Source organism: Pteropus medius, unplaced genomic scaffold (assembly GCF_902729225.1).
Source record: "Pteropus medius unplaced genomic scaffold, Ma_sr-lr_union100, whole genome shotgun sequence".
In the NCBI taxonomy this organism is placed as follows: domain Eukaryota; kingdom Metazoa; phylum Chordata; class Mammalia; order Chiroptera; family Pteropodidae; genus Pteropus; species Pteropus medius.
Window position 1 is genome coordinate 4387336 of NW_024345861.1, and position 19194 is coordinate 4406529.

The window sequence follows — 19194 nt, forward strand, 5'->3', positions numbered from 1 at the left end:
TGGTTTCGTGGCGATGAACTCCTTTAGCTTTTTCTTGTCTGAGAAGCTTTTAATCTCTCTTTTGATTCTTAATGATAGTCTTGCTGAGTAGAGTAATCTTGGTTGTAGGTCCTACCTTTTTGTTACTTTGAATATTTTGTGAGAATTCCTGCTTGCCTGCAATGTTTCTGTGGAGAAATCAGCTAACAATCTTATTGGTACTCTGTTGTACATAACTAACTGCTTTTCTCTTGCTGATTTTGAGATTCTCTCCTTTTACCTTTGGTTTTTCATTATAATGTGTCTTGGTGTGGACCTCTTTGGGTTCATCTTGTTTGGGACTCTCTGGGCTTCCTGGACTGGTATATTTATTTCCTATGCCAGGTTAGGGTAGTTTTCAGTCATTATTTCTTCAAATAGGTTTTTAATCCTTTGCTCTTTCTCTTCTCCTTCTGGTACCTCAATGATAAGAATGTTAGTAAACTATATTGTTCCAGAGGTCCCTTAAACTGTCCTTATTTTTTTTTCTTTAAAAATTTTTTTTTCTCTGTTCTATTTGAGTGTTTTATGCTACTTTGTCTTCCAGATCATTGAATTGATTCCCTGCTTTACTTAGTCTACTGTTGATTCCATCTAATGTATTCTTCATTTCTATCTAGTTCTTTTTTTATGGTTTCTATCTCTTTGTCAAAGTTCTCACTGAGTTCAACTACTCTTTTCCTAGATGCATTGAGAATCCTTATGAACAGTGTTTTGAACTCTGTATTTGGTAGATTCCTTGCCTTTATTTTATTTAGCTCTTTTTATGGAGTTTTGTCCTGTTTTTCCATTTGGAACATGTATTCGTGTCTCCTCATTTTGTGTGCCTCTCTGTGTTTGTTTGTATGTATTAGGTAGAGCTGCTGTGTCTCCTAGTCTTGGCAGAGCAGCCTGAGTAGTAGGTGTCTAGTGGGGCCCAGTGTCTCAGTCTCCCTGGCCACTTGAGCTGGGTGTTCCAGGGATGTCACTTGTATCGGTTATGTATGCCCTCCTGTTGTACTTGAGCTTTGATTGACGTTGGCACATCAGTGGGTGGGATTGACCCTCAGGCTGACTGAAAACTGCTCTTGACTACAGCAGACAAGCAGTTGTGCAGGGGCTGCCCTTCCAAAATGGAATTCCATTTAGCTGGACTCTGGTGCCTGACAAGTTTTCCCTTTTATTTGTCATTTGTGGAGCTAATTAGATGGTGATCTGGTGTGGCCAGAAGCCAGCCACTGGATGTGTTGGTTTCGAGGTCTCTTGGTAGGGGCTATGGTATAGGCCCAGGTCAGCCACTGCCCATCTTTAGCTTAGGACTACTTGGTAGGAATTACAAAGTGATCTGTGGCTCATAGCTGCCTGTGCTGGGCTTGCAGGTGCCTGGGAGAGGCTGTGCTGTGTGACAAGTTTGGCTGTCACTAGTGCCAGGCTTGGGGCCCCTTAGTAATAGGTACAGGGTTTGCTGAGTCCAGTCACTGCTTGTTTGGAGTTTGTGGAACTTTGAGAAATTTTAGGAAAGTCCACAGCATTATCTGAGGCTGGCTGCTGGTAAGGAATAGCTGCTGAAAGAGGTTTGGGCAGGTGCACAAACTGGGTGGGGCAGGGTCTCAAGGAATCACCATGTTTTTGGTTGGGCTTGCTTATCATGGTTGATAGAGACTCAGATTTGGCACCCACTCATCTGTGCTTGCTGACTGTGTTGGAGGGAGGGCTCGACAAAGGAACAATGGTGTCTGTGAGCACCTCAGTCCTAGAGAGAGTTGCCCCTCCAGCCCTTCCCCTGAAGCCAGACAATTCAGTTCCTCCCAGTACATCCCTGGTGCTTTTTTGGGTTTCTGTCCCTTTACTGGTGCTTAGGGTGAGTTTTTGTGAGTGAGTGACCATACTCAGACCCTTTAAGAGGGCACCTGGGCTTCCAGCAGCCCTCTGTCTCAACTGGACAGGTTCCCTGCTAATTTTCACAGCCAGATGTTGTGGGAAATCTTCTTCCTGGAACTGATGCTCTGGGCTAGGGAGGCTAGTATGGGGCTGGGACCCCTCTCTTCTCAAGGGGGACCTCCACAGCCAAGATATTCCTCCTGATTCTTACCCACCACTTGGGTATGGCTCAGCCCATTTCGTGTCTCTGCCCCTCCTACTGATATCGACATGGCTTCTTTATATTTAGTTAGAGGAATTTTGTTCAGCTGTTCTTCAGGTGGTTTTCAATTATGGTTGTTCTGAAATTTAGTTGTAATTTTGATGATTGTGGGCAGAGGTTAACACAGTGTTTTCCTGCTCTGCCGTCTTGACTGGAAGTTCATCTTTTATTCCTTACGTTTTTCCCCCCAGTATAGGCTGACAGGTTATTTATTATTTCATGTGTTATAATGTGTTATAAACCATTCTTGCCACGATTCAGACTCAATTGTTCTAGTGTGGTCAGTGGCATCGCCTTTGGTCTGGTTCCTGTGGCTTTTTTTTTTTTTAAATTGTATGTGAAATTAGCATAATTAAAAACTTGACCATTTTAAAGTGAACAACTCAGTGGCATTTAGTACATTCACAATGTTGTGTAACCACTAACTTTATCTAATTCCAAATATTTTGATTTCCCCAAAATAAAACCCCTTACCCATTAAGCAGTTTCTCCCTGCCATCCCCTCTGTCCAGCCCTTAGCCATCACCAGAATGCTTTGTCTCTGTGGATTTTCTTTTTCAAGATCTCTCATATAAATAGCATCACACCACAATGTGTGACCTTTGTGTCAGTCTTCTTTTACTTTACATAGTATTTTCAAGGTTGATCTATATGTAGCAAATTTAAGTATTTCATATATATATATGTTTTTTATTATGGTAACATTGGTTAACAAAATCCAGTAAGTTTCAGGTGTACAATTTAAAAGTAAGGCATGTGTGTGTGTGTGTGTGTGTGTGTGTGTGTGTGTGTGTATGTATATAACATTGTGTGTTTTATATGTTTTTATGAGTGAGTATTATCTTTACTTTTTTCGTAATTAAAATCGTGAATCATTATCCGTCAGGACTCTCACTGACTGTTTATTTTTCACTTTGAGAGTGTCTGCCTGTGGTATGGATAGATGACAGCTTGACAAAGGTTTCTTTGACTTCCACATTTGTGAGATATTTCAGATGAATATGTTATGATAGGGCAGAGCAGTAGCCAGAAGCTGCAAAGACTGGCTCCTTACTTATGGCCCCTCACACATATAGATGGCCCTTTATACAGTCACAAAAGTCCCTCCCACCCTGCCTGAACATAGGGCCCAGTTAGGCAATTGAAAATAGATTTATGTCAAGACCAACATCCTACTCAGCCTTTTTATTTTTTCAGATTTTATCTCAGAACCAGAGTTGTTCAGATCTGCTCATTTGAGTGACCTTTTGTCATCGGCATCTCCATTTCGGCAAGATGAAATGGGATAAGGGTGAATTAACAGATTACATGGGCAGGCTGGTTTTTAAAAAATAAAACCTTTGCGGTATTTGAAATGAGCTGTTCTTTGAACTCAATAGGAAAGTGTAGTACCCAGGAACTGGTTCTAACTTACTTAGAAAACTGGAGAAAGAATTCTTAATAGGGGGTGGCCCTGGCATCAGTGAGATATGCCAAGTAGAAGTCTTGTGGAAAGTAGTGTCTGGATAGAGGAACAGCTTTAATGATGAGGGAACTGTCAGGCCTGTTGGGCCATCCTGAGGAGGGTCTGTTAGTTTGTCCAGGAATTGCTAAGAGGGCTCTGATTCTGCACTTACTGTGACCTGAGAGGATCCGATGAGCTACCTGGCTAGGCTTGACCCAGGGGACCCTGGGAAGCAGGAAAGCAGTGCTGTAGTGAGAGTCAGTGAGAAAAATGGAAGAAAATGGATTCCCAGCGAGAGTACTTAGGATGGGGTGAATTGTAGTGCAAGTCAAATGGGGAGATGACAGGGTGGACTGGGAACTGGTGGCAGAGGAGTGCGTGAGGTATAGAGGACAAGTTTCTGCTTGGAACTAAAAGAAAAATCTCTAGGGAAATGACCAGGAGAAAGAAACAATGCTTGTTGAAATGAGAGAAACTCAGACCTCTCAGGTATATGAAAGAAGCCAGAAAACCTGAGGATAGCAGACTTCAAGCTGATAGAATCTAAAGCAGTACAGCTGATATAAATAGAGCAGGGGGGTAATAGACCTTGGGCTGATTACTAAGGAAGTGACTTAAAAATAACTAAAATAGACCTAAGGAGACCACGTGTCAGAATGTGTGGTCTAAAATCCCAGTGTTTTATTTAGAGTTTTGTTCATCTCTCAGTCCGAAGTAGCTTTGTCAGTGCTTTGTGAGTGCTGCTCCTTTTCCTTTTCTGTATCAGAGCTTGTAGGGTGCATCTGTCTGAGGTTACAGAGCAGCCATCCAGCTCAAGATTTGTATGGCAGATAATAGAAAAAAGCAGTTCCTTGCTTTTTAAACAAAGCCCAGTGATTCAGAACCCTCTAAATAAAGGGCACCCTTCCAGTTTTAAAAGCCATGTGTGAACTGCAGTTACCATTTCTCGGAGATGCGTTATATTTGTGATATATGTACCATTTTAGTACAGGACTACTTTCCAGTGAAATTTTAGTATTCTAACATAGTAGTTAAGGCCCGGAGGGCCTTATGCTCTGCTTCACTGTTAACAGGTATAATCTCAAGTTTATAGAACCATCCTTGCTGTGTGCATTGCTTCTCTGGGAAGGAATTCTGCTCTGCTTTCTGACAGAAACTCTATGAGCTTCTGTCTGATCAGGGTGTTATATAATTAGTTATAAGTGCCGGTACAGTGGCTGATTAACCCTTAGCTATATTCCTACAGATTGGGTTAAATTGTAAGCTCTAGCACTATTGTTAGTGTCTGCGAAGTCTGGCTTATCATTTGCTGTTTGTCAAGACTCACTAGAGGATTTTGGGTCACTCTCAATAGTGAAGAAATATACTCTTAACATCAACTTTTGTGTGTTATAGTCATGATTCTGAACCTCTGGTGAGGAATTATTGATCAGATAGGCATCTTGACCCTCAAAGTAAAAAAACACATTAAAAAAAAAAGATTATTTAATCATAACATGGAATGAAGTACTGATACATGCTACAACATGGATGAACTTTGAAAACAGTATGCTAAATGAAAGTATCCATAAAAAGGGCCACATATTGTATGATTCCATTTATATGAGGTATCCAGAATAGGCAAATCTAGAGATAGAAAACTTGTTAGTGGTTGCCAGGGCCTGGGATGGGAAGGAGAAACAGGGAATGACTGCCAGTGAGTATAGGGTTTCCTTCAGGGATGATGAAAATATCCTGGAACTAGATAGTGATGATGGTTACACAACATTGTGAATGTACTTAGTGCCACTGAATTGCGTATTTTAAAATGGTTAAATTTTGTGTTATTTACAATAAAAACATACCAAACAAATACCAATTCCGTTTTCATAGCTGTTTCTTTTCTTTATTGTAGGTATTTTGCAAATGAACCATTTGCTGACTTCCACCGCGTAGAAGGATTACAAGGAGTCTACATTGCTACTTTGATTAATGGCTCCATGAATGAAGAGAACATGAGAACAGTCATCACCTTTGACAAAGGGGGGACCTGGGAATTTCTTCAGGCTCCAGCCTTCACGGGATATGGAGAAAAAATAAGTTGTGAGGTATACTTTAATCTTATTTGTTTTTTTTTTTTTTGACAAACTTTTATCTGTAGTTCTACCCTTACAGTTCCCAAACTCTGTACCAAGGTACACTGGTGCCATAGCGAACTCACAGGGGCACCATGGACATTTTAAACTTTTTAGAGAAACACTGTGGTACTTGACATCTGTTTGTCCCCATGTGAATTACTATCTTGAGTTAGTTCAGTTTCACCATTAGTTCATGGGATATTTCTTTTGATGACATCATATCTTTGTGAAGCTGAATTTTCAGCAGTTGATGTGATAGAAAGCAAGTGAGAAAATGAGAGTGGAACAGGTGCCATAGGTGTTTAAAAAAATAAAAATTTTTCTCTGAATATAATTTAGAACTTTAACAACTTTCTCTTTCTATGGCTTTATTTGAAAAGTTAACGATACTAAAATGTATTATTTGGTTCCATTAAGTGTTCCCATATACTAAGCAGCTTCTTTATTTTTCCCTCACAAGAACAGTCTATGGATTGTGGTCCCTGGCTTTATATCGTATACCACACCTCCATTTTCATTTCACCTAAGGTAAATAGGATATGTAAAGTAGGTGGGCAGAAAGAACTCAGAAAAAAACAAGCAGTACTGATTTTTGGAGAAACTATAACATTTTAGTGAGACAATTACCGGGTGTTTAGGATGATTGAATTTTATTTGCCCATAGTTGAATATGTTGACCTCCTAAATGCTGTATCTGTTGCCCTTGGGAAATTTTTCCTGGAAACTCTTGCTCTAGAATGTACTTGATTTCTTGTTCGATTTGACACCAAGTCTTGACTTACCATATCAGATCTGACTTTTGAAAGAGTCAGGATATAAGTAAGTAGTAACCAATACCTAGGTGTTTCTCATTTACTCATTAGTGTCTTCTAGATCTCAGGAGCTCTGCATGAGCCTGGTGTGGATGGGAGCAGGGCATTTTTTCAGCTTGCAGTGGGGGTCCAAGCCTTGGTTAAATAGAATTAAAGGTATTGTTAAAATTTAGCTTCCTACTTCACTGACTGATTGGTTTATTTATGAACTGTACAACAGTTAATCAGCTTTTAGTTTCTACTTCTGATTTTAGGCGGTGAAAGAAAAGAAGGTTAAAAAGGTTGTCATGTATTTCTTTGAGACCCAGCCTAATTTGCTCTAGTTTTCATTTGCCAAAGTGTGATGTTAGCAAGGTGGGTATTTGTTAGAGATCCTTTGTTATAAAATTAGGTCTATCTGGCAAACATGCCACAGTTTTTACCTGTGCCAGAAGCACACACAGAATTATCCTGCCCAGAACACATTTTATAATCACTTTCTGGCCAAGAGAATCAGGCAAGACTATATAGCAAAAGGCCTTGTCCGCAGAACTATTTAAATCTGAACATAAGTGTTGGAGGCCGGTTTGAATAACTCAAAGTCTTGCAGTAAAAACCTGTAGACTTTGTACCATGTACAAATGCAGACTTCTCAAAAAAATTTAATGTGAATTATTTGGTGTTTATATCTCATATGTTGTATATCTGGGAGCTTATCAGTGAGACGTTATGACTTCTGATTCTTGGTTTTTCATCTGACAGAATTGCTTAAATCATATTCTAAATGCATCTCAACTGACTTAGAAAATAAGTACCATGAAGTCATTTCATTTCTTTTTAGTTGCAAGTCACATGAGAGAATCTCTAGGTAATATGGAAAGAGCGATAGCTTTCCCATTCAATTGAGTTGACACTGATTTCTAATTGCTATTTCTCTAAGATTCTCAGGAGGAATTTTTATTAGCATTCTCTTTTCTTCAATGAGAGCATTTATGTGGTTCAGATGATCATGTCCATCTGGGGAAGTGTGAGGACAGCTGGGCTATGACTCTGATTTCCTTAGGGCCAGGTCTTCCTTGGTGTCTAGCTGCAATGTCTGCACACAGTTCTCAGTGTTTAGAGGGTGATCTAGGCATCACATCATTTGCTGACAGTGCCTGGAACTTGTGTTTTGTAGCTCTCCAAGGGCTGTTCCCTCCACCTGGCCCAGCGGCTCAGTCAGCTCCTCAACCTCCAGCTCCGGAGGATGCCCATTCTATCGAAGGAGTCGGCTCCTGGTCTCATCATTGCTACCGGTAAATTTGCTTTGCCTCTTCTCACTTACTGGTTAAGCCATTTGGTTATGTGCAGACAAATGCACAGTGACTACTGACATCTGCTACAGTAACTGCTGTCCGTGGTTTTGAGACATTCTTAGTTGCTAAGTCCTTCTCAGAATTTCTAGTTGGGCAAGGCAATTACCTGATATATTCTTGAAATCAAAAATAATTATTATTCTTGCATTTTAGGTTCAGTGGGAAAGAACTTAGCAAGCAAGATGAACGTGTACATCTCGAGCAGTGCCGGAGCCCGGTGGCGAGAGGTCAGTCCCCCGCCCCCAGTTCTTGTTTGTAGGGGAATGTAGACTGAGCATGGACATTTTAGGGACACATACGGCCCATGGTGGAGGCTACCGATGCCAAATATGACTATAAAATAAAGAGAGGTACCAGAGTCACATGTGAGGGTCAGCTGCTCTGATCTGTATTCATACTTTGTAATGTGAGCTTGTGATTTTGCCAAAAATGCTACTTTGAATCAAAAACCTTTTTAAAAAAGACCTTTAAATTTTTTTTTTTTTTTTGACTAAATGTTCTAAGATTATAAGTTCCATGAGGACAAGGCAATGTCTGTTTTACTTATTCTTTACCCCTAGGACCTAGCAGTGTTTGGCATGGGGTGGATGCTCAGTAAATATATGCCGACTCTATTAGCAAATTACAATGTAGTTGTAGTGGTTTCAGGTCTGACCCTGGTTATTTATTTATTTTTGTATATTATTGAAGTTAAAGTCAAGCCTCTTCTCACTGGATTGTGATGGACTTTCATCTCATTCTGTGCCATGAAAGAAGACTTTTTTTGCGTTAGGGTTGTGTAACTAATTTGGATCCTTAGACATTGATTATACCAATTTTGAAGGTAGAGCTAGTTTTCCAGTCCTGGAATGCTAATGCAGCATTGGACATTAGGAAATTCCCAAACTTGTAAAAAAAAAGTTTTCCACCAAGCCCCTCATGACTTATTAAGGCTAAAGGAAATGAAGCTGGTCTCATTCTGTAGGGGCTGCTTTCAGAGGCTCTCCATTGCATGTGCAGGGTTCCACCAGGAGAACTCAATAGAAGGCTTTGACAAGAGCACCTCCTATAGGATAAGTGTGATGTCAGGAGGTATATGGAGTTCTTGGAAGAGTAGCAGATAGTTCCCATCCTCTTGGTGCTTCTTATTGGGAATGCAATGTATATACTTTCATGTTTAAATATGTAATATGTAAAGCAGTAATAAAACCCAACCTTTGTGTGGCTTTTTGGAGTTACAGAGTCCTGTCACATATCCTATCTCATTTACGTAGGGCTTATCTTTCTACCTGAGAGAGATCTGGGACTCTGACACTGTCTGCTTGCGTGTGTGTGTGCGCATGTGCATGTGTGTGTGTGTGTAAATAAAGGACCGACAATATATGTACTTATTTAGATGAAAGAGATCATTAAGGCAAGAGTAGTCAAAAAGTGAGAACAGTTTGGAATTTCGGGGGTATCTTTGTCCTGCTCCCATGGGAAAGATTAAGCAACTGCTTTCTTCTTCCTTGGAACTGGACATTCCTTTTGAAATTGGATGTTGTCTCCTCTGTGGATAGCCTTGTGGTTTGTTTGTACTTTCTGATGTTAGTACGATCAGGGATTTGAACATCTGCAAGTAATTTCCTTCTGGAAATCAGTGTCAGTAGAAAGCAGTGTCTTGTTCCTCCTCCAGTGAAGTGGTACCCTCTGGCTGATGCTGGAGCAGCTGTCAGTGTCTCCCTCCAGGAATGCTTAGTGCCTGCCAAGAGGCAGCCATCACATAAGGGACCTTATTTTTGGAAATAGCAGAGAACTAACCTAGGAGATGTAAAGATTGAGGGTATCTGTGTGACCAGGCATCTGAGTCCCCATTGGCAGCCTTTACTTTATTTTTATTTTTGTTTGTTTGTTTGTTTGTAGCCTTTACTTTAGAGGGAGAGTCTGGGATGTGTGAAAGGAATAGGTGTTTGCAGGGGGACAACGAAATAAGATGCAGTGGACAGAGTGCTGCCTAGAAAACTGATGACTATAATTCTTGTTCCCTTTCTGTTACTAATTGGTTGTGCAAATTCTTCAATCCTCAGAGTTCCCTTTTTATGCTTTTTTTAAAAATCAATTTTATTAAAGGGTATGGAATCACAGTAAACTACACATATTTGAAATTTACAGTTTGATCAGAATCGATCACCATGACTACACCATCAGTACACCACAAATACAACAGACGTTTCCATCACCTTCCAAATGATCATTGTGCCCCTTTGTAAATCATTCTTCTCTTTACCTTTGGTTCTGTCAGATTATTAGTATTTCCTAGAATTCTATATAAATGGACTCATACAATATGCAGTCTTTTTGCCTGGTTTCTGTCAATCATGATGATTTTTAGGTTCATCCATGTTGTTTAATGGTTCTTTCTTATTTATTCCACATATTCATCTGTTGATTGACTATTCTAAGTCCTTTGTATTTCCAAATACATTTTAGAATTTATACAAAACTTGCTGGTATTTTGATTGGGATTGCATTGAATTTATAGATCAATTTGGAGAAAATTGATATCTTAACACTACTGAGTCTTTTGATCCATGAATATAGTATATTTCTCCACTTCTTTTAAAATTTCTTTTAACAATATTTATAGTTTTCAACGAGGAGAGCTTATATAGCTTTTGTTAACTTTATTCCCCTGTTATTTTTATTTTTAGATATTGCTGTAATTGGGATTTTATTTTAAGGTCATTTACCAATTTTGCTATAATATTTAAGGCTACAATTGAATTTTATATATTAACCTTGTATTGTGCAAACTTGCTAAAATAATTCATTAGTATTATTATTTCGTAGATCCCGTAAAAGCAACTATATCATCTGCAAATAGAGACAATTTTATTCCTTCGTGCTCTTTATATCTCTTATTTCTGTCTTCTTTCCTTCTCCTCATTAATATGTAATAATATGGGTAATATGTAATATGATGTACTATATTAAAGAAAAAGTATTTATCTTCACTTTCAGAAAACTTCTGACATCAAATGTGTAGACATTTCCCCCTCACATTAAGCAATTCTTCAACTCTATGGACATCAACTGGATGTCCTACAATTCAGTCATTACACTAAATAGCTTGAGTTAGCATAGACCCCACAGATTAAGGGCTCAGTTTCAAGAGTGCCCTTACCCCTTCACCTTCAGATTCAAATTGCAAGTTCTAGGTTGTCACCTGTACTTCTTACTGACTGGCTATAAATCAAAAGTTCCCATGATCCCCTCTTCAGGCTCAATAATTTGCTAGAACAGCTAATAGAACTCAGGAAAACATTTACTTATAATTACAGGTTTATTATAAAGGGTATTATAAAGAATACAGATGAACAGCTAGATGAAGAGGTACATAGGGCAAGGTCCAGAGGGTCCTGAGCAAAGGAGCTTCTGTCTCCGTGGAGTTGAAATGTGTCATCCTCCCAACATGAGGATGTACTCCCAACTCAGAAATTATCCAAACCCTGTAGTTTAGGATTTTTTTTTTTAAGTGGAGGTCTCATCACATAGGCATGATTGATTGTTAACTCCATTTCCTGCCCTTTCCCCTCCCCAGAGCATGGGCAGTGGGGCTGAAAGTTTCAGGCTTCTAATCATGGTTAGTTTTTCTGATGACCAGCCTCCATACTCCCCAGGAGCCCAATAAGAATCACCTTATTAGAATAAAAGACTCTCTTATCACCCAGGAAATTCCAGGGGATATCGGACTGTTCACCTCCATCACTCAGGAAATTATAGGGATTTTAGGAGCTCTACATCAGGAGCTGGGGTCGAAGACCAATTAAGACAACAAAAGATGCTCCTGTTGCTCTTATCACATAGGAAATTACATTAGGTTTAGGAGCTCTGACCAGTAACCAGGGATGAAGACCAAAATATATATTTCTTCTTATATCACAATATCACATAAGTAATATGTTATATTAATTAATTCTTGGGCATTAAACTGACCTTGACTTACTGGGATAAAACCTACTTAATTATACCAAGTTTTGGTGTTAAGGTTAGGCCGGTGTCATAAAACAAGAAAACAAGTTGAGTAGTGAGCTCTCCTCTTCTGTTTTCTGGCAAAGTTTGTGTAAGAATGGTGTTATTTATTTATTTTTTTCTTGATGAATAATTCATCAGTGATGAAACTATCTGGACCTGGAGTTTTCTTCTTGAGAATGTTTTTATTAGAAATTTAATTTCTCTAGCATAGAGAAAATTTAGATTTTCTACTACTAGTGTTAATTTTGGTGAGTTGTATATTTTAAGAAACTTGTCCTTTCATCTAAATTATTGAATTTGTTGGATTAAAGTTACTCAAGATATTTTCTTCTTTTTTTTTTTTTTTAATGAGGATCTGTGTTGATAACCTGTTTCATTTTGGTATTGATGATTTGTGTTTTTTTCTCTATTTTTCTTGATAAGTTAGTGGTTTGTCAATATTATTGATATTTTCAAAGACCGTGCTTTTGATTTTAATTTTCTCTATTGTCTGTTTTCTACTTTATTGATTTCTGCTCTTCAGGGTTTTCTTTCTTTTATTTTTACCTATTTACTTTGGATTTATTTTGCTTTTCTTTTTTTAACTTCTTATGATATAACTTTAGGTCATTGATTTTAGATCTTTTCTAATATACACATTTTAAAGCTGTAAGTTTTCCTCCAAATGCTGCTTTAGCTACATGCCACAAATTTATTTATGTTATATTATTGTTGTTATTCAGCTCAGAATATTCTTCATGTCTTCTTTTAAAATTGGGATACAATTCACCATTTAAAAGTGTACAATTCAGTAATTTTTATGTGTTGTACAATTGTTGCCATTCTCTAATTCCCGACCATTTTTATCATTTTATAATGTCCCTTTGCTTTTTGTCTTTGACTGGTAAGTTATTTAGAAAAGGACTGTTTAGTTTTCAGATATTTGAAATTTTCATAGATATCTTATTATTGATTTCTAATTTAATTTCCTTGTAGTCAGAATATACTTTGTGTGATCTCGATCCCTTTAAATTTATTGGGGCTTGCTTTGTGATCCAATATGTGGTCTATCTTGGTGAATTTATTATATGCATTAGAAAGGAATGTGTACTCTGCAATTTGGATGTAGTGTTCCAAAGATGTTATTTATATGGATTGGTTGATATTCTGTTGCTCAGATCTTCTGTGATCTCATTTCCTTTTTTTGACTACTTCTATAAATTGCTGAAAGAGGAGTGGTGAAATCTCCAACTATGATTGTGGAATTGTCTATTTTTTCTATAAATCCTGTCAATTTTTGTATTATGAGGTTCTGTTATTAAGTACATGCATATTTATAATTATTGTCTCTTCTGATTGTCCCTTTTATCATTATGAAATATTCTTCTTTATCTATGGGAATATTCTTTTTCTTGAGGTCTCTTTTATCTGATTCTGAAATAGTTACTCCAACCTTTTTATGTTTACTGTTTAGATAATACATCTTTTACCATCCATTTACTTTGTACTGTGTCTTCATAGTTGAAGTATTTCTTATAGGCAGCATACAATAGGGTCTGATTTTTTTATTCATTTTCTCAAGCTCTTATTTTTTAACTGAAACATTTAGATCATTAACATTTAATGTAATTATTCTTATGATTGGATTTAGGTCTAATATTTTATTTGTTTTTTATTTACACATATTCAATCTTTCGGCCTTTTTCGAATATTGCACTTAATATAACACTTAACATAATGTTTTGAAACTTTACAACCATATAGCCCCTTTTCTCTTCCTCCAACCATTTTGTTATTGTTGTTCTATGTGTGATCTCAATCCCTTTGTTATTGTTGTTCTATGTGTGATCTCGATCCCTTCAACATACATTGAAAAGACGGCAAGATGGCATTTTTGTTTTCACTTTAAATCGTATTAATTTTAAACAACTTAGGAGGAAAAAAGCAGTGTTATATGTTTACCCAGGTTTATTTACCATTTCTCTTGATCTTCTTTCATTCTTGAAGATTCCTGTTTTCCTCTGATGAGTTTCTCTACACTCTGAAGAAATTCCTTTAGCATTTCTTACAGAGCAGATCTACATGCTATGCATTCTCTTGGTTTTCCTTCGTTTGAGAATCTCTTTATTTCACCTTCATTCCTGGAAGATATGTTTATTGGATATAGAATTCTGGGTTGATAGTAATATTCCTTTGGTACTTTAAAGATGTGCTGCTATTTTCTTGCTTCCCTGGTTTCTGACGAGAAATCTATAGTCATTTCACTTATCACTTTCCTATATTTAATGTGCCAATTTTCTCTAGTTGCTTCAAGATTTTTTCCCCTTATCTTTGGTTTTCAGTAGTTTTGTTATGTTGTCTCTAGGTGTGGTTTTCTTTGTGTTCATCCTTTTTGGGGACACTGATCTTGAATGTATAAATTTATGTTTTTCACTCAGTTTGGGAAATTTTCAGCTGTTATTCAGATATTTTTTTTCTGCTCCATTCCCTTTCTTCTGTTCACTTTGAACTCCAATTACATGTTAGACCTTTCGTTATTGTCCCACAGGTTCTTGGTGCTTTTTATTTAATTTTTTTTCTATTACTGTTCTTTATCTTAAAGCTCGCTAATTCCTTTATTTCTATTTTATTGAATACATTAGTGAATTTCTTAGTTCAAATATATTTTTAAGTTCAAAATTTTTTTCTTTTAAATATTTTCTATTTCTCTGGAGAAAATTCCTACCTTTCATTTATTTCAAATGTATTTTCTTTTACCTCATGGAACACAGTTATGATAACTATTTTGAAGTCTTTGGTAATTTCAACATTTGCATCATCTTGAGAGTGGCACCTAATGTCTTTTCCCTTGAAAACTGGATGCATTCTACAGATAGATTTGTATATTTAGTAATTTTAGATTGTTTCATGGACAATGAATGAAATGCATGAAATGAAATCTTCTGGAATATGTGGATATTTTTGTTTTAGCATGTAATAATAACCTGTTTAGACTCATACCATAAGTTCTGTCTTGAATTCTGTGGGTGATAGATGAAATCTCATTTCAGTTTGCTAAGCCTTTGCTATGCTGGCTTGTGTCTGTTCCACACATGTGTAGTCTAGGGGGCTGAGACTTACATGAGTTCATACACAGAACTAAAGGATTTACTTCTTCAGCACTCTTGTAGGATTCTACTCACATTCTCCCTGGCCTGTAGGGAGGGGCTTCTTTTCTTGGTTCCTTAGGCAGAAACAGTTTGTGTCGAAGTTTTACCTGACTGGCTGAGACTGAGGTAATCCATAACTGGCGCTTTCCCTTGAGGCAAAGCCATACCAGGAAACTCCAGCTGTGTGGCTTCTCTAGGTTTCAGATCCCCTCCACAGGCTGCTTGATTTTGTTTACTTTTCTGCATCTTCAGGTAGCTGTCTTTTGTATTTTGTCCAAAGATTTTAGTTGTAATCAGCAGGAAAGATAGGCTTATACCATCATAGAAGAACTGGAACTCTGGTTGGTTAATTTTTAATCACTTATTGATGAGAGTCAGGGATTTGGGTTTGACTCCTGTCTTTATAGTTTGCCACTTTAATAGCAACTCTAGTTTCTTCATTTGAGAAAAAAAATTTGTTTGTGAGAACTTGCTCTTCCCATCCCCAGGGCTGTGCAGAGCAGATGAGATAATGGATGTGTATATGTTCTGGAAAATGAAAAGTTGTACTAAAGTGGTCTATATGGCTGCTGTGTGCATGTGTGCATGCGTGCGTGCACCTATGTGTGGGCATGTGTGCATGGTTTCTGTCCAGTCACATCCACAGCAGTGGCATCAGCATTGACTTTTCCCCTTTAGGCACTTCCTGGACCTCACTACTATACTTGGGGAGACCATGGCGGCATCATCATGGCTATCTCCCAGGGCATGGAAACCAATGAGTTGAAGTAAGTATCTCTGATGAAGCTTTTTTTTTTTTTTTAACATCACACTGTTCTCCCAGAAATTTAAGTCTGATTATACCCGGATTATCTCTCTCCAGCGCTGGGCTGTTGACAGCACAATTTGTGTTGTCAAGAAATCACTTAAACTTTGCTTATCGATAGAATTGGAATAATAATCTGCCTTTCCTATCTCAAAGAGGTGACATGAGGAATAAATAAAATGATTTTATTGATTTGAAACAGTACAACTCTGTATAAATATCGAATAATTCTGACTAAAAAATTAACTAGAGACTCTTTAAATTGTCTTTCATTGTTTTGCGTGTGACACAGAGATTTATTCATAGAAAGGATAATAACAAATAACAATAAATAATACATGAGTAATAATTTCAGAATACATATAACTTGATAGCTGACTGACTTTTATGATATATTTAATTTTGGAGATTCTTGCAGATAGATATGGAAGGGATATTTGGGGTTAACCACTTCATTTTACAGATGAGAAAACTGAGGCTCAGCAAGGTAAAATAACTTGCCCAATGTCTCTCCATTTGTCTCTAAATTATGTTCTGTACTCTTTGCAATATATTGCTCTGAAAAGCAACAATGTTGGTAGTTTGTAACCTCTGCCTCCTGAATTCTGATTTTATCTGAACTAGTCCTTTGATTACTTTTGTCTGTCAGGACAAAAGTTAATTTTGTTAATGTTAGGTCAGGGCAAACTGGCACCTCACTTCTTCCTGTTTTGAGCTGAAACCACAAGATGAATTACTAAAGGAGATGGAGAGGGCTTCTCTAATCATCTTTAGTGCAGAGAAGAAAGCCTTTTTCTTTGCTCCTTTTAGAAACAGGGCCAGCATCAAGAGAGAGGTGGGTGGTTTGAAAAAGAGATCTTAGCAGATGGTTTCCCCTGTGGTTAATTTGACATGTGCTGAGCAGTCTGGTCTCCAAGAAGCAGAGAAAAGCAAAGTACTGGTGCTTGGCATTCCACCTGGTTGTTTCTCGTCTGTGTGGCACTGGTCAGCTGCTTCCTTTAGAGCCAAGAGTCAGAAGAAGCTCTGTTTCTAAGCAACACTCTGTATCCACATTCAGATTAGTGTGTGCTCAGGCGAAGACTGTCACAAAGCACAGATCTTTTCACATTTATACCGTCATTTATTTATCCATCAATTTATTAATTTTCATTTCACACATTTAGCAAGCACTAATTCTGGGAGGTACAGTGTATTTAACAATAAATAGGATGTTTTCCCCCACTCTGAAGGAGTCTATCCTCTAGAAGTAAGATAATACAAGTACACAATGTGATATTTGGGAAACTACTATAAGAAATATTGTAGGGGGCATAGTTTAACTTCCTAGGATTACATTTCATTCTTTGCATGACAGTCACTAATAGAGTCAGTTCCTGATTTTCCTCATTTAATTTTCTACACATTACATTTGCATTCCAAGCCGGCTTCTGTGAAGTAGTTAGCATCATTCTAGTTCTCTTACACCATCTGTCGGTGCATATGTGCTCAGGAAGCACAGCATCATTGCTGCAATAGCTGGTACAAAACATGATCAGGAAAATAAACCTGCTGCCAGAAAATCACAATGCCCTCCCCAGACATTTAAAAATGACTTGATGTTGTAAACTCTGGGGATTATGGACACTACAGCATTCCTCTATTTGTATAGGTTATTTGGAGGTGTTTGTATGTATGGTTCAAATGAAATATTTGTAAATATGAAAATATGTACAGGCCTCCTATTGGTAGGTGTACATGTCCAAAATATCAGCCTGAGCTTGGCAAAAATATGTAACCACCTGGTATTTACTCAGTAGGTTTTTCACAGAGTTTTTTAGCTTCTCTTGCTGCTCTGATTTTGACCTGTCACTGCGTGCTGCTGTCGGCTTCATCAGAAGAAAAGCAGGAAATAATGTGGTAGTTCGTTCAGATCCTTAAACCACAATGGCAGTCAACTGTTATACCCATGCATGAGTGAAGGCTGCTTTGGACCAAGTTGGATTTCTGTTGCTTGTCTAGGGCTTCAGGCCCCTTCTGTGTCTGCCACATCCCCCACATCACTCTCTCCTTCAGGTCTTAAAGCATTTATTGGCTATCTCATTAATTTGGCATTGATCACATACTGACTCCTTTTGTTAGTTACCTTTTCATTATATGCCTGCATTCCACAATTCATTAGCAAGGTCTTTGTAGAGAAGTGTTTCTATTTTATAGGGGCTAGGAGACACTTAGTAAATATTTGATTGTTCAATAAATAGGTCATGTACACTTGGTCTTCCAAGATTGCTTATTTACTAATTCATGAAACTGGAAAAGATGCAATAATGTGGCAGTTGTACAGTCCTGATGGGGGAGAGGGCCTCCCATTATGCTCTGTGGAAATGACAGTACCTGGAGTTCAAATTTGAGTGCGAGGCCCTGGTTTTCTGCAACCTGTTGGTGCCCAGAGGCACCAGAGATAACTCAATCCACCTTCCTTAGTTTTTACATGAGGAAATACTATGACTGTCACTAATTAGGGCCCAAGCTGGAACTGGATTGCATTTCTGTTAGGTGTAGTTTCAGGTCAATTACACAAACATTTGTTGAACATCTATAATGAACCAGATGTTGTAGATACTGGTGATACTAAGGCGAGTGAGGCATCTTTTGGGAGCTGACCAGGCCTACTGTGACTCTATTTCGTTTCTGAGACAGCTGGAGAGAGAGGCTTGGGGAAGGGATTGTTTTGAAAGGGAGCTTTCCAACCCAAAGCTTACCCAACCTTGAGGAAGCAGAGTAACATCAATAACTAATAAAGCTATTTAGTGAGGATAGAGGTGGAACATTACTTAAAGTAAGGTTTTGGGTTTTTTTTTTTCCTGTTCTTTTTAAATTATTTATGTCTTTTTCTCCCTGATTAGTACAGATAACTAAGAATTGACTGTTATTCCTTTCAGCTTCTGCCTTGATTCTCCACTGAGGCTGTTACCTTTATTAGTTCATTGAAATTGAGAGCAAGAAGTGGAACACTTTGTTTCTCTCATGTGTCTACATATTTGAAATGAGTAAATAAGAATATGTCCTGGGGATTCACTTACTCATTCTTTTAGCATACTGTCACCATGGACCTGCTCAGGGGAGGCAGGATTTTCTTGTTTGTGTTCGGCTTTCTGCTCAGAAGGGGCTGTTGTGTTTTTGCACATTGACCAAAAAAGACCCAAACACAAGTTTGTTGGCTTGATCATGAAGGATGAGATCATTTTCCATTGCTTCTCAGCAGTTTTCCTGTTAGCATAACGATATTATTGGTAGTTACTAATAATGCTTTGTACTTGTCCCAAAGCATCTTTCCTCATAGGGGATTTCCGGGTTCCTAGGAGTCCTGAAAAGCTGCTGGAAAGACTACACCTAGCAGAGCAGCTGTCTTTTCTGGACCTGAGTTCTGGAAGCAGCTCCACAG

The 19194-nt window shown here is 37.9% G+C and overlaps 1 protein-coding gene across 3 annotated transcripts in view; it reads left to right on the forward strand.

Moving 5' to 3' along the window:
* SORL1 (sortilin related receptor 1) overlaps positions 1 to 19194 on the forward strand; it is a 153249-nt gene that overhangs the window by 50099 nt on the left and 83956 nt on the right. For all 3 annotated transcript variants that reach the window (XM_039874716.1, XM_039874715.1, XM_039874717.1), the window contains exons 9-12: positions 5479 to 5671; positions 7670 to 7787; positions 8001 to 8074; positions 15647 to 15735. In XM_039874716.1, the coding sequence (XP_039730650.1) occupies positions 5479 to 5671; positions 7670 to 7787; positions 8001 to 8074; positions 15647 to 15735 (474 nt within the window). The remainder of the gene's footprint in view (positions 1 to 5478; positions 5672 to 7669; positions 7788 to 8000; positions 8075 to 15646; positions 15736 to 19194) is intronic.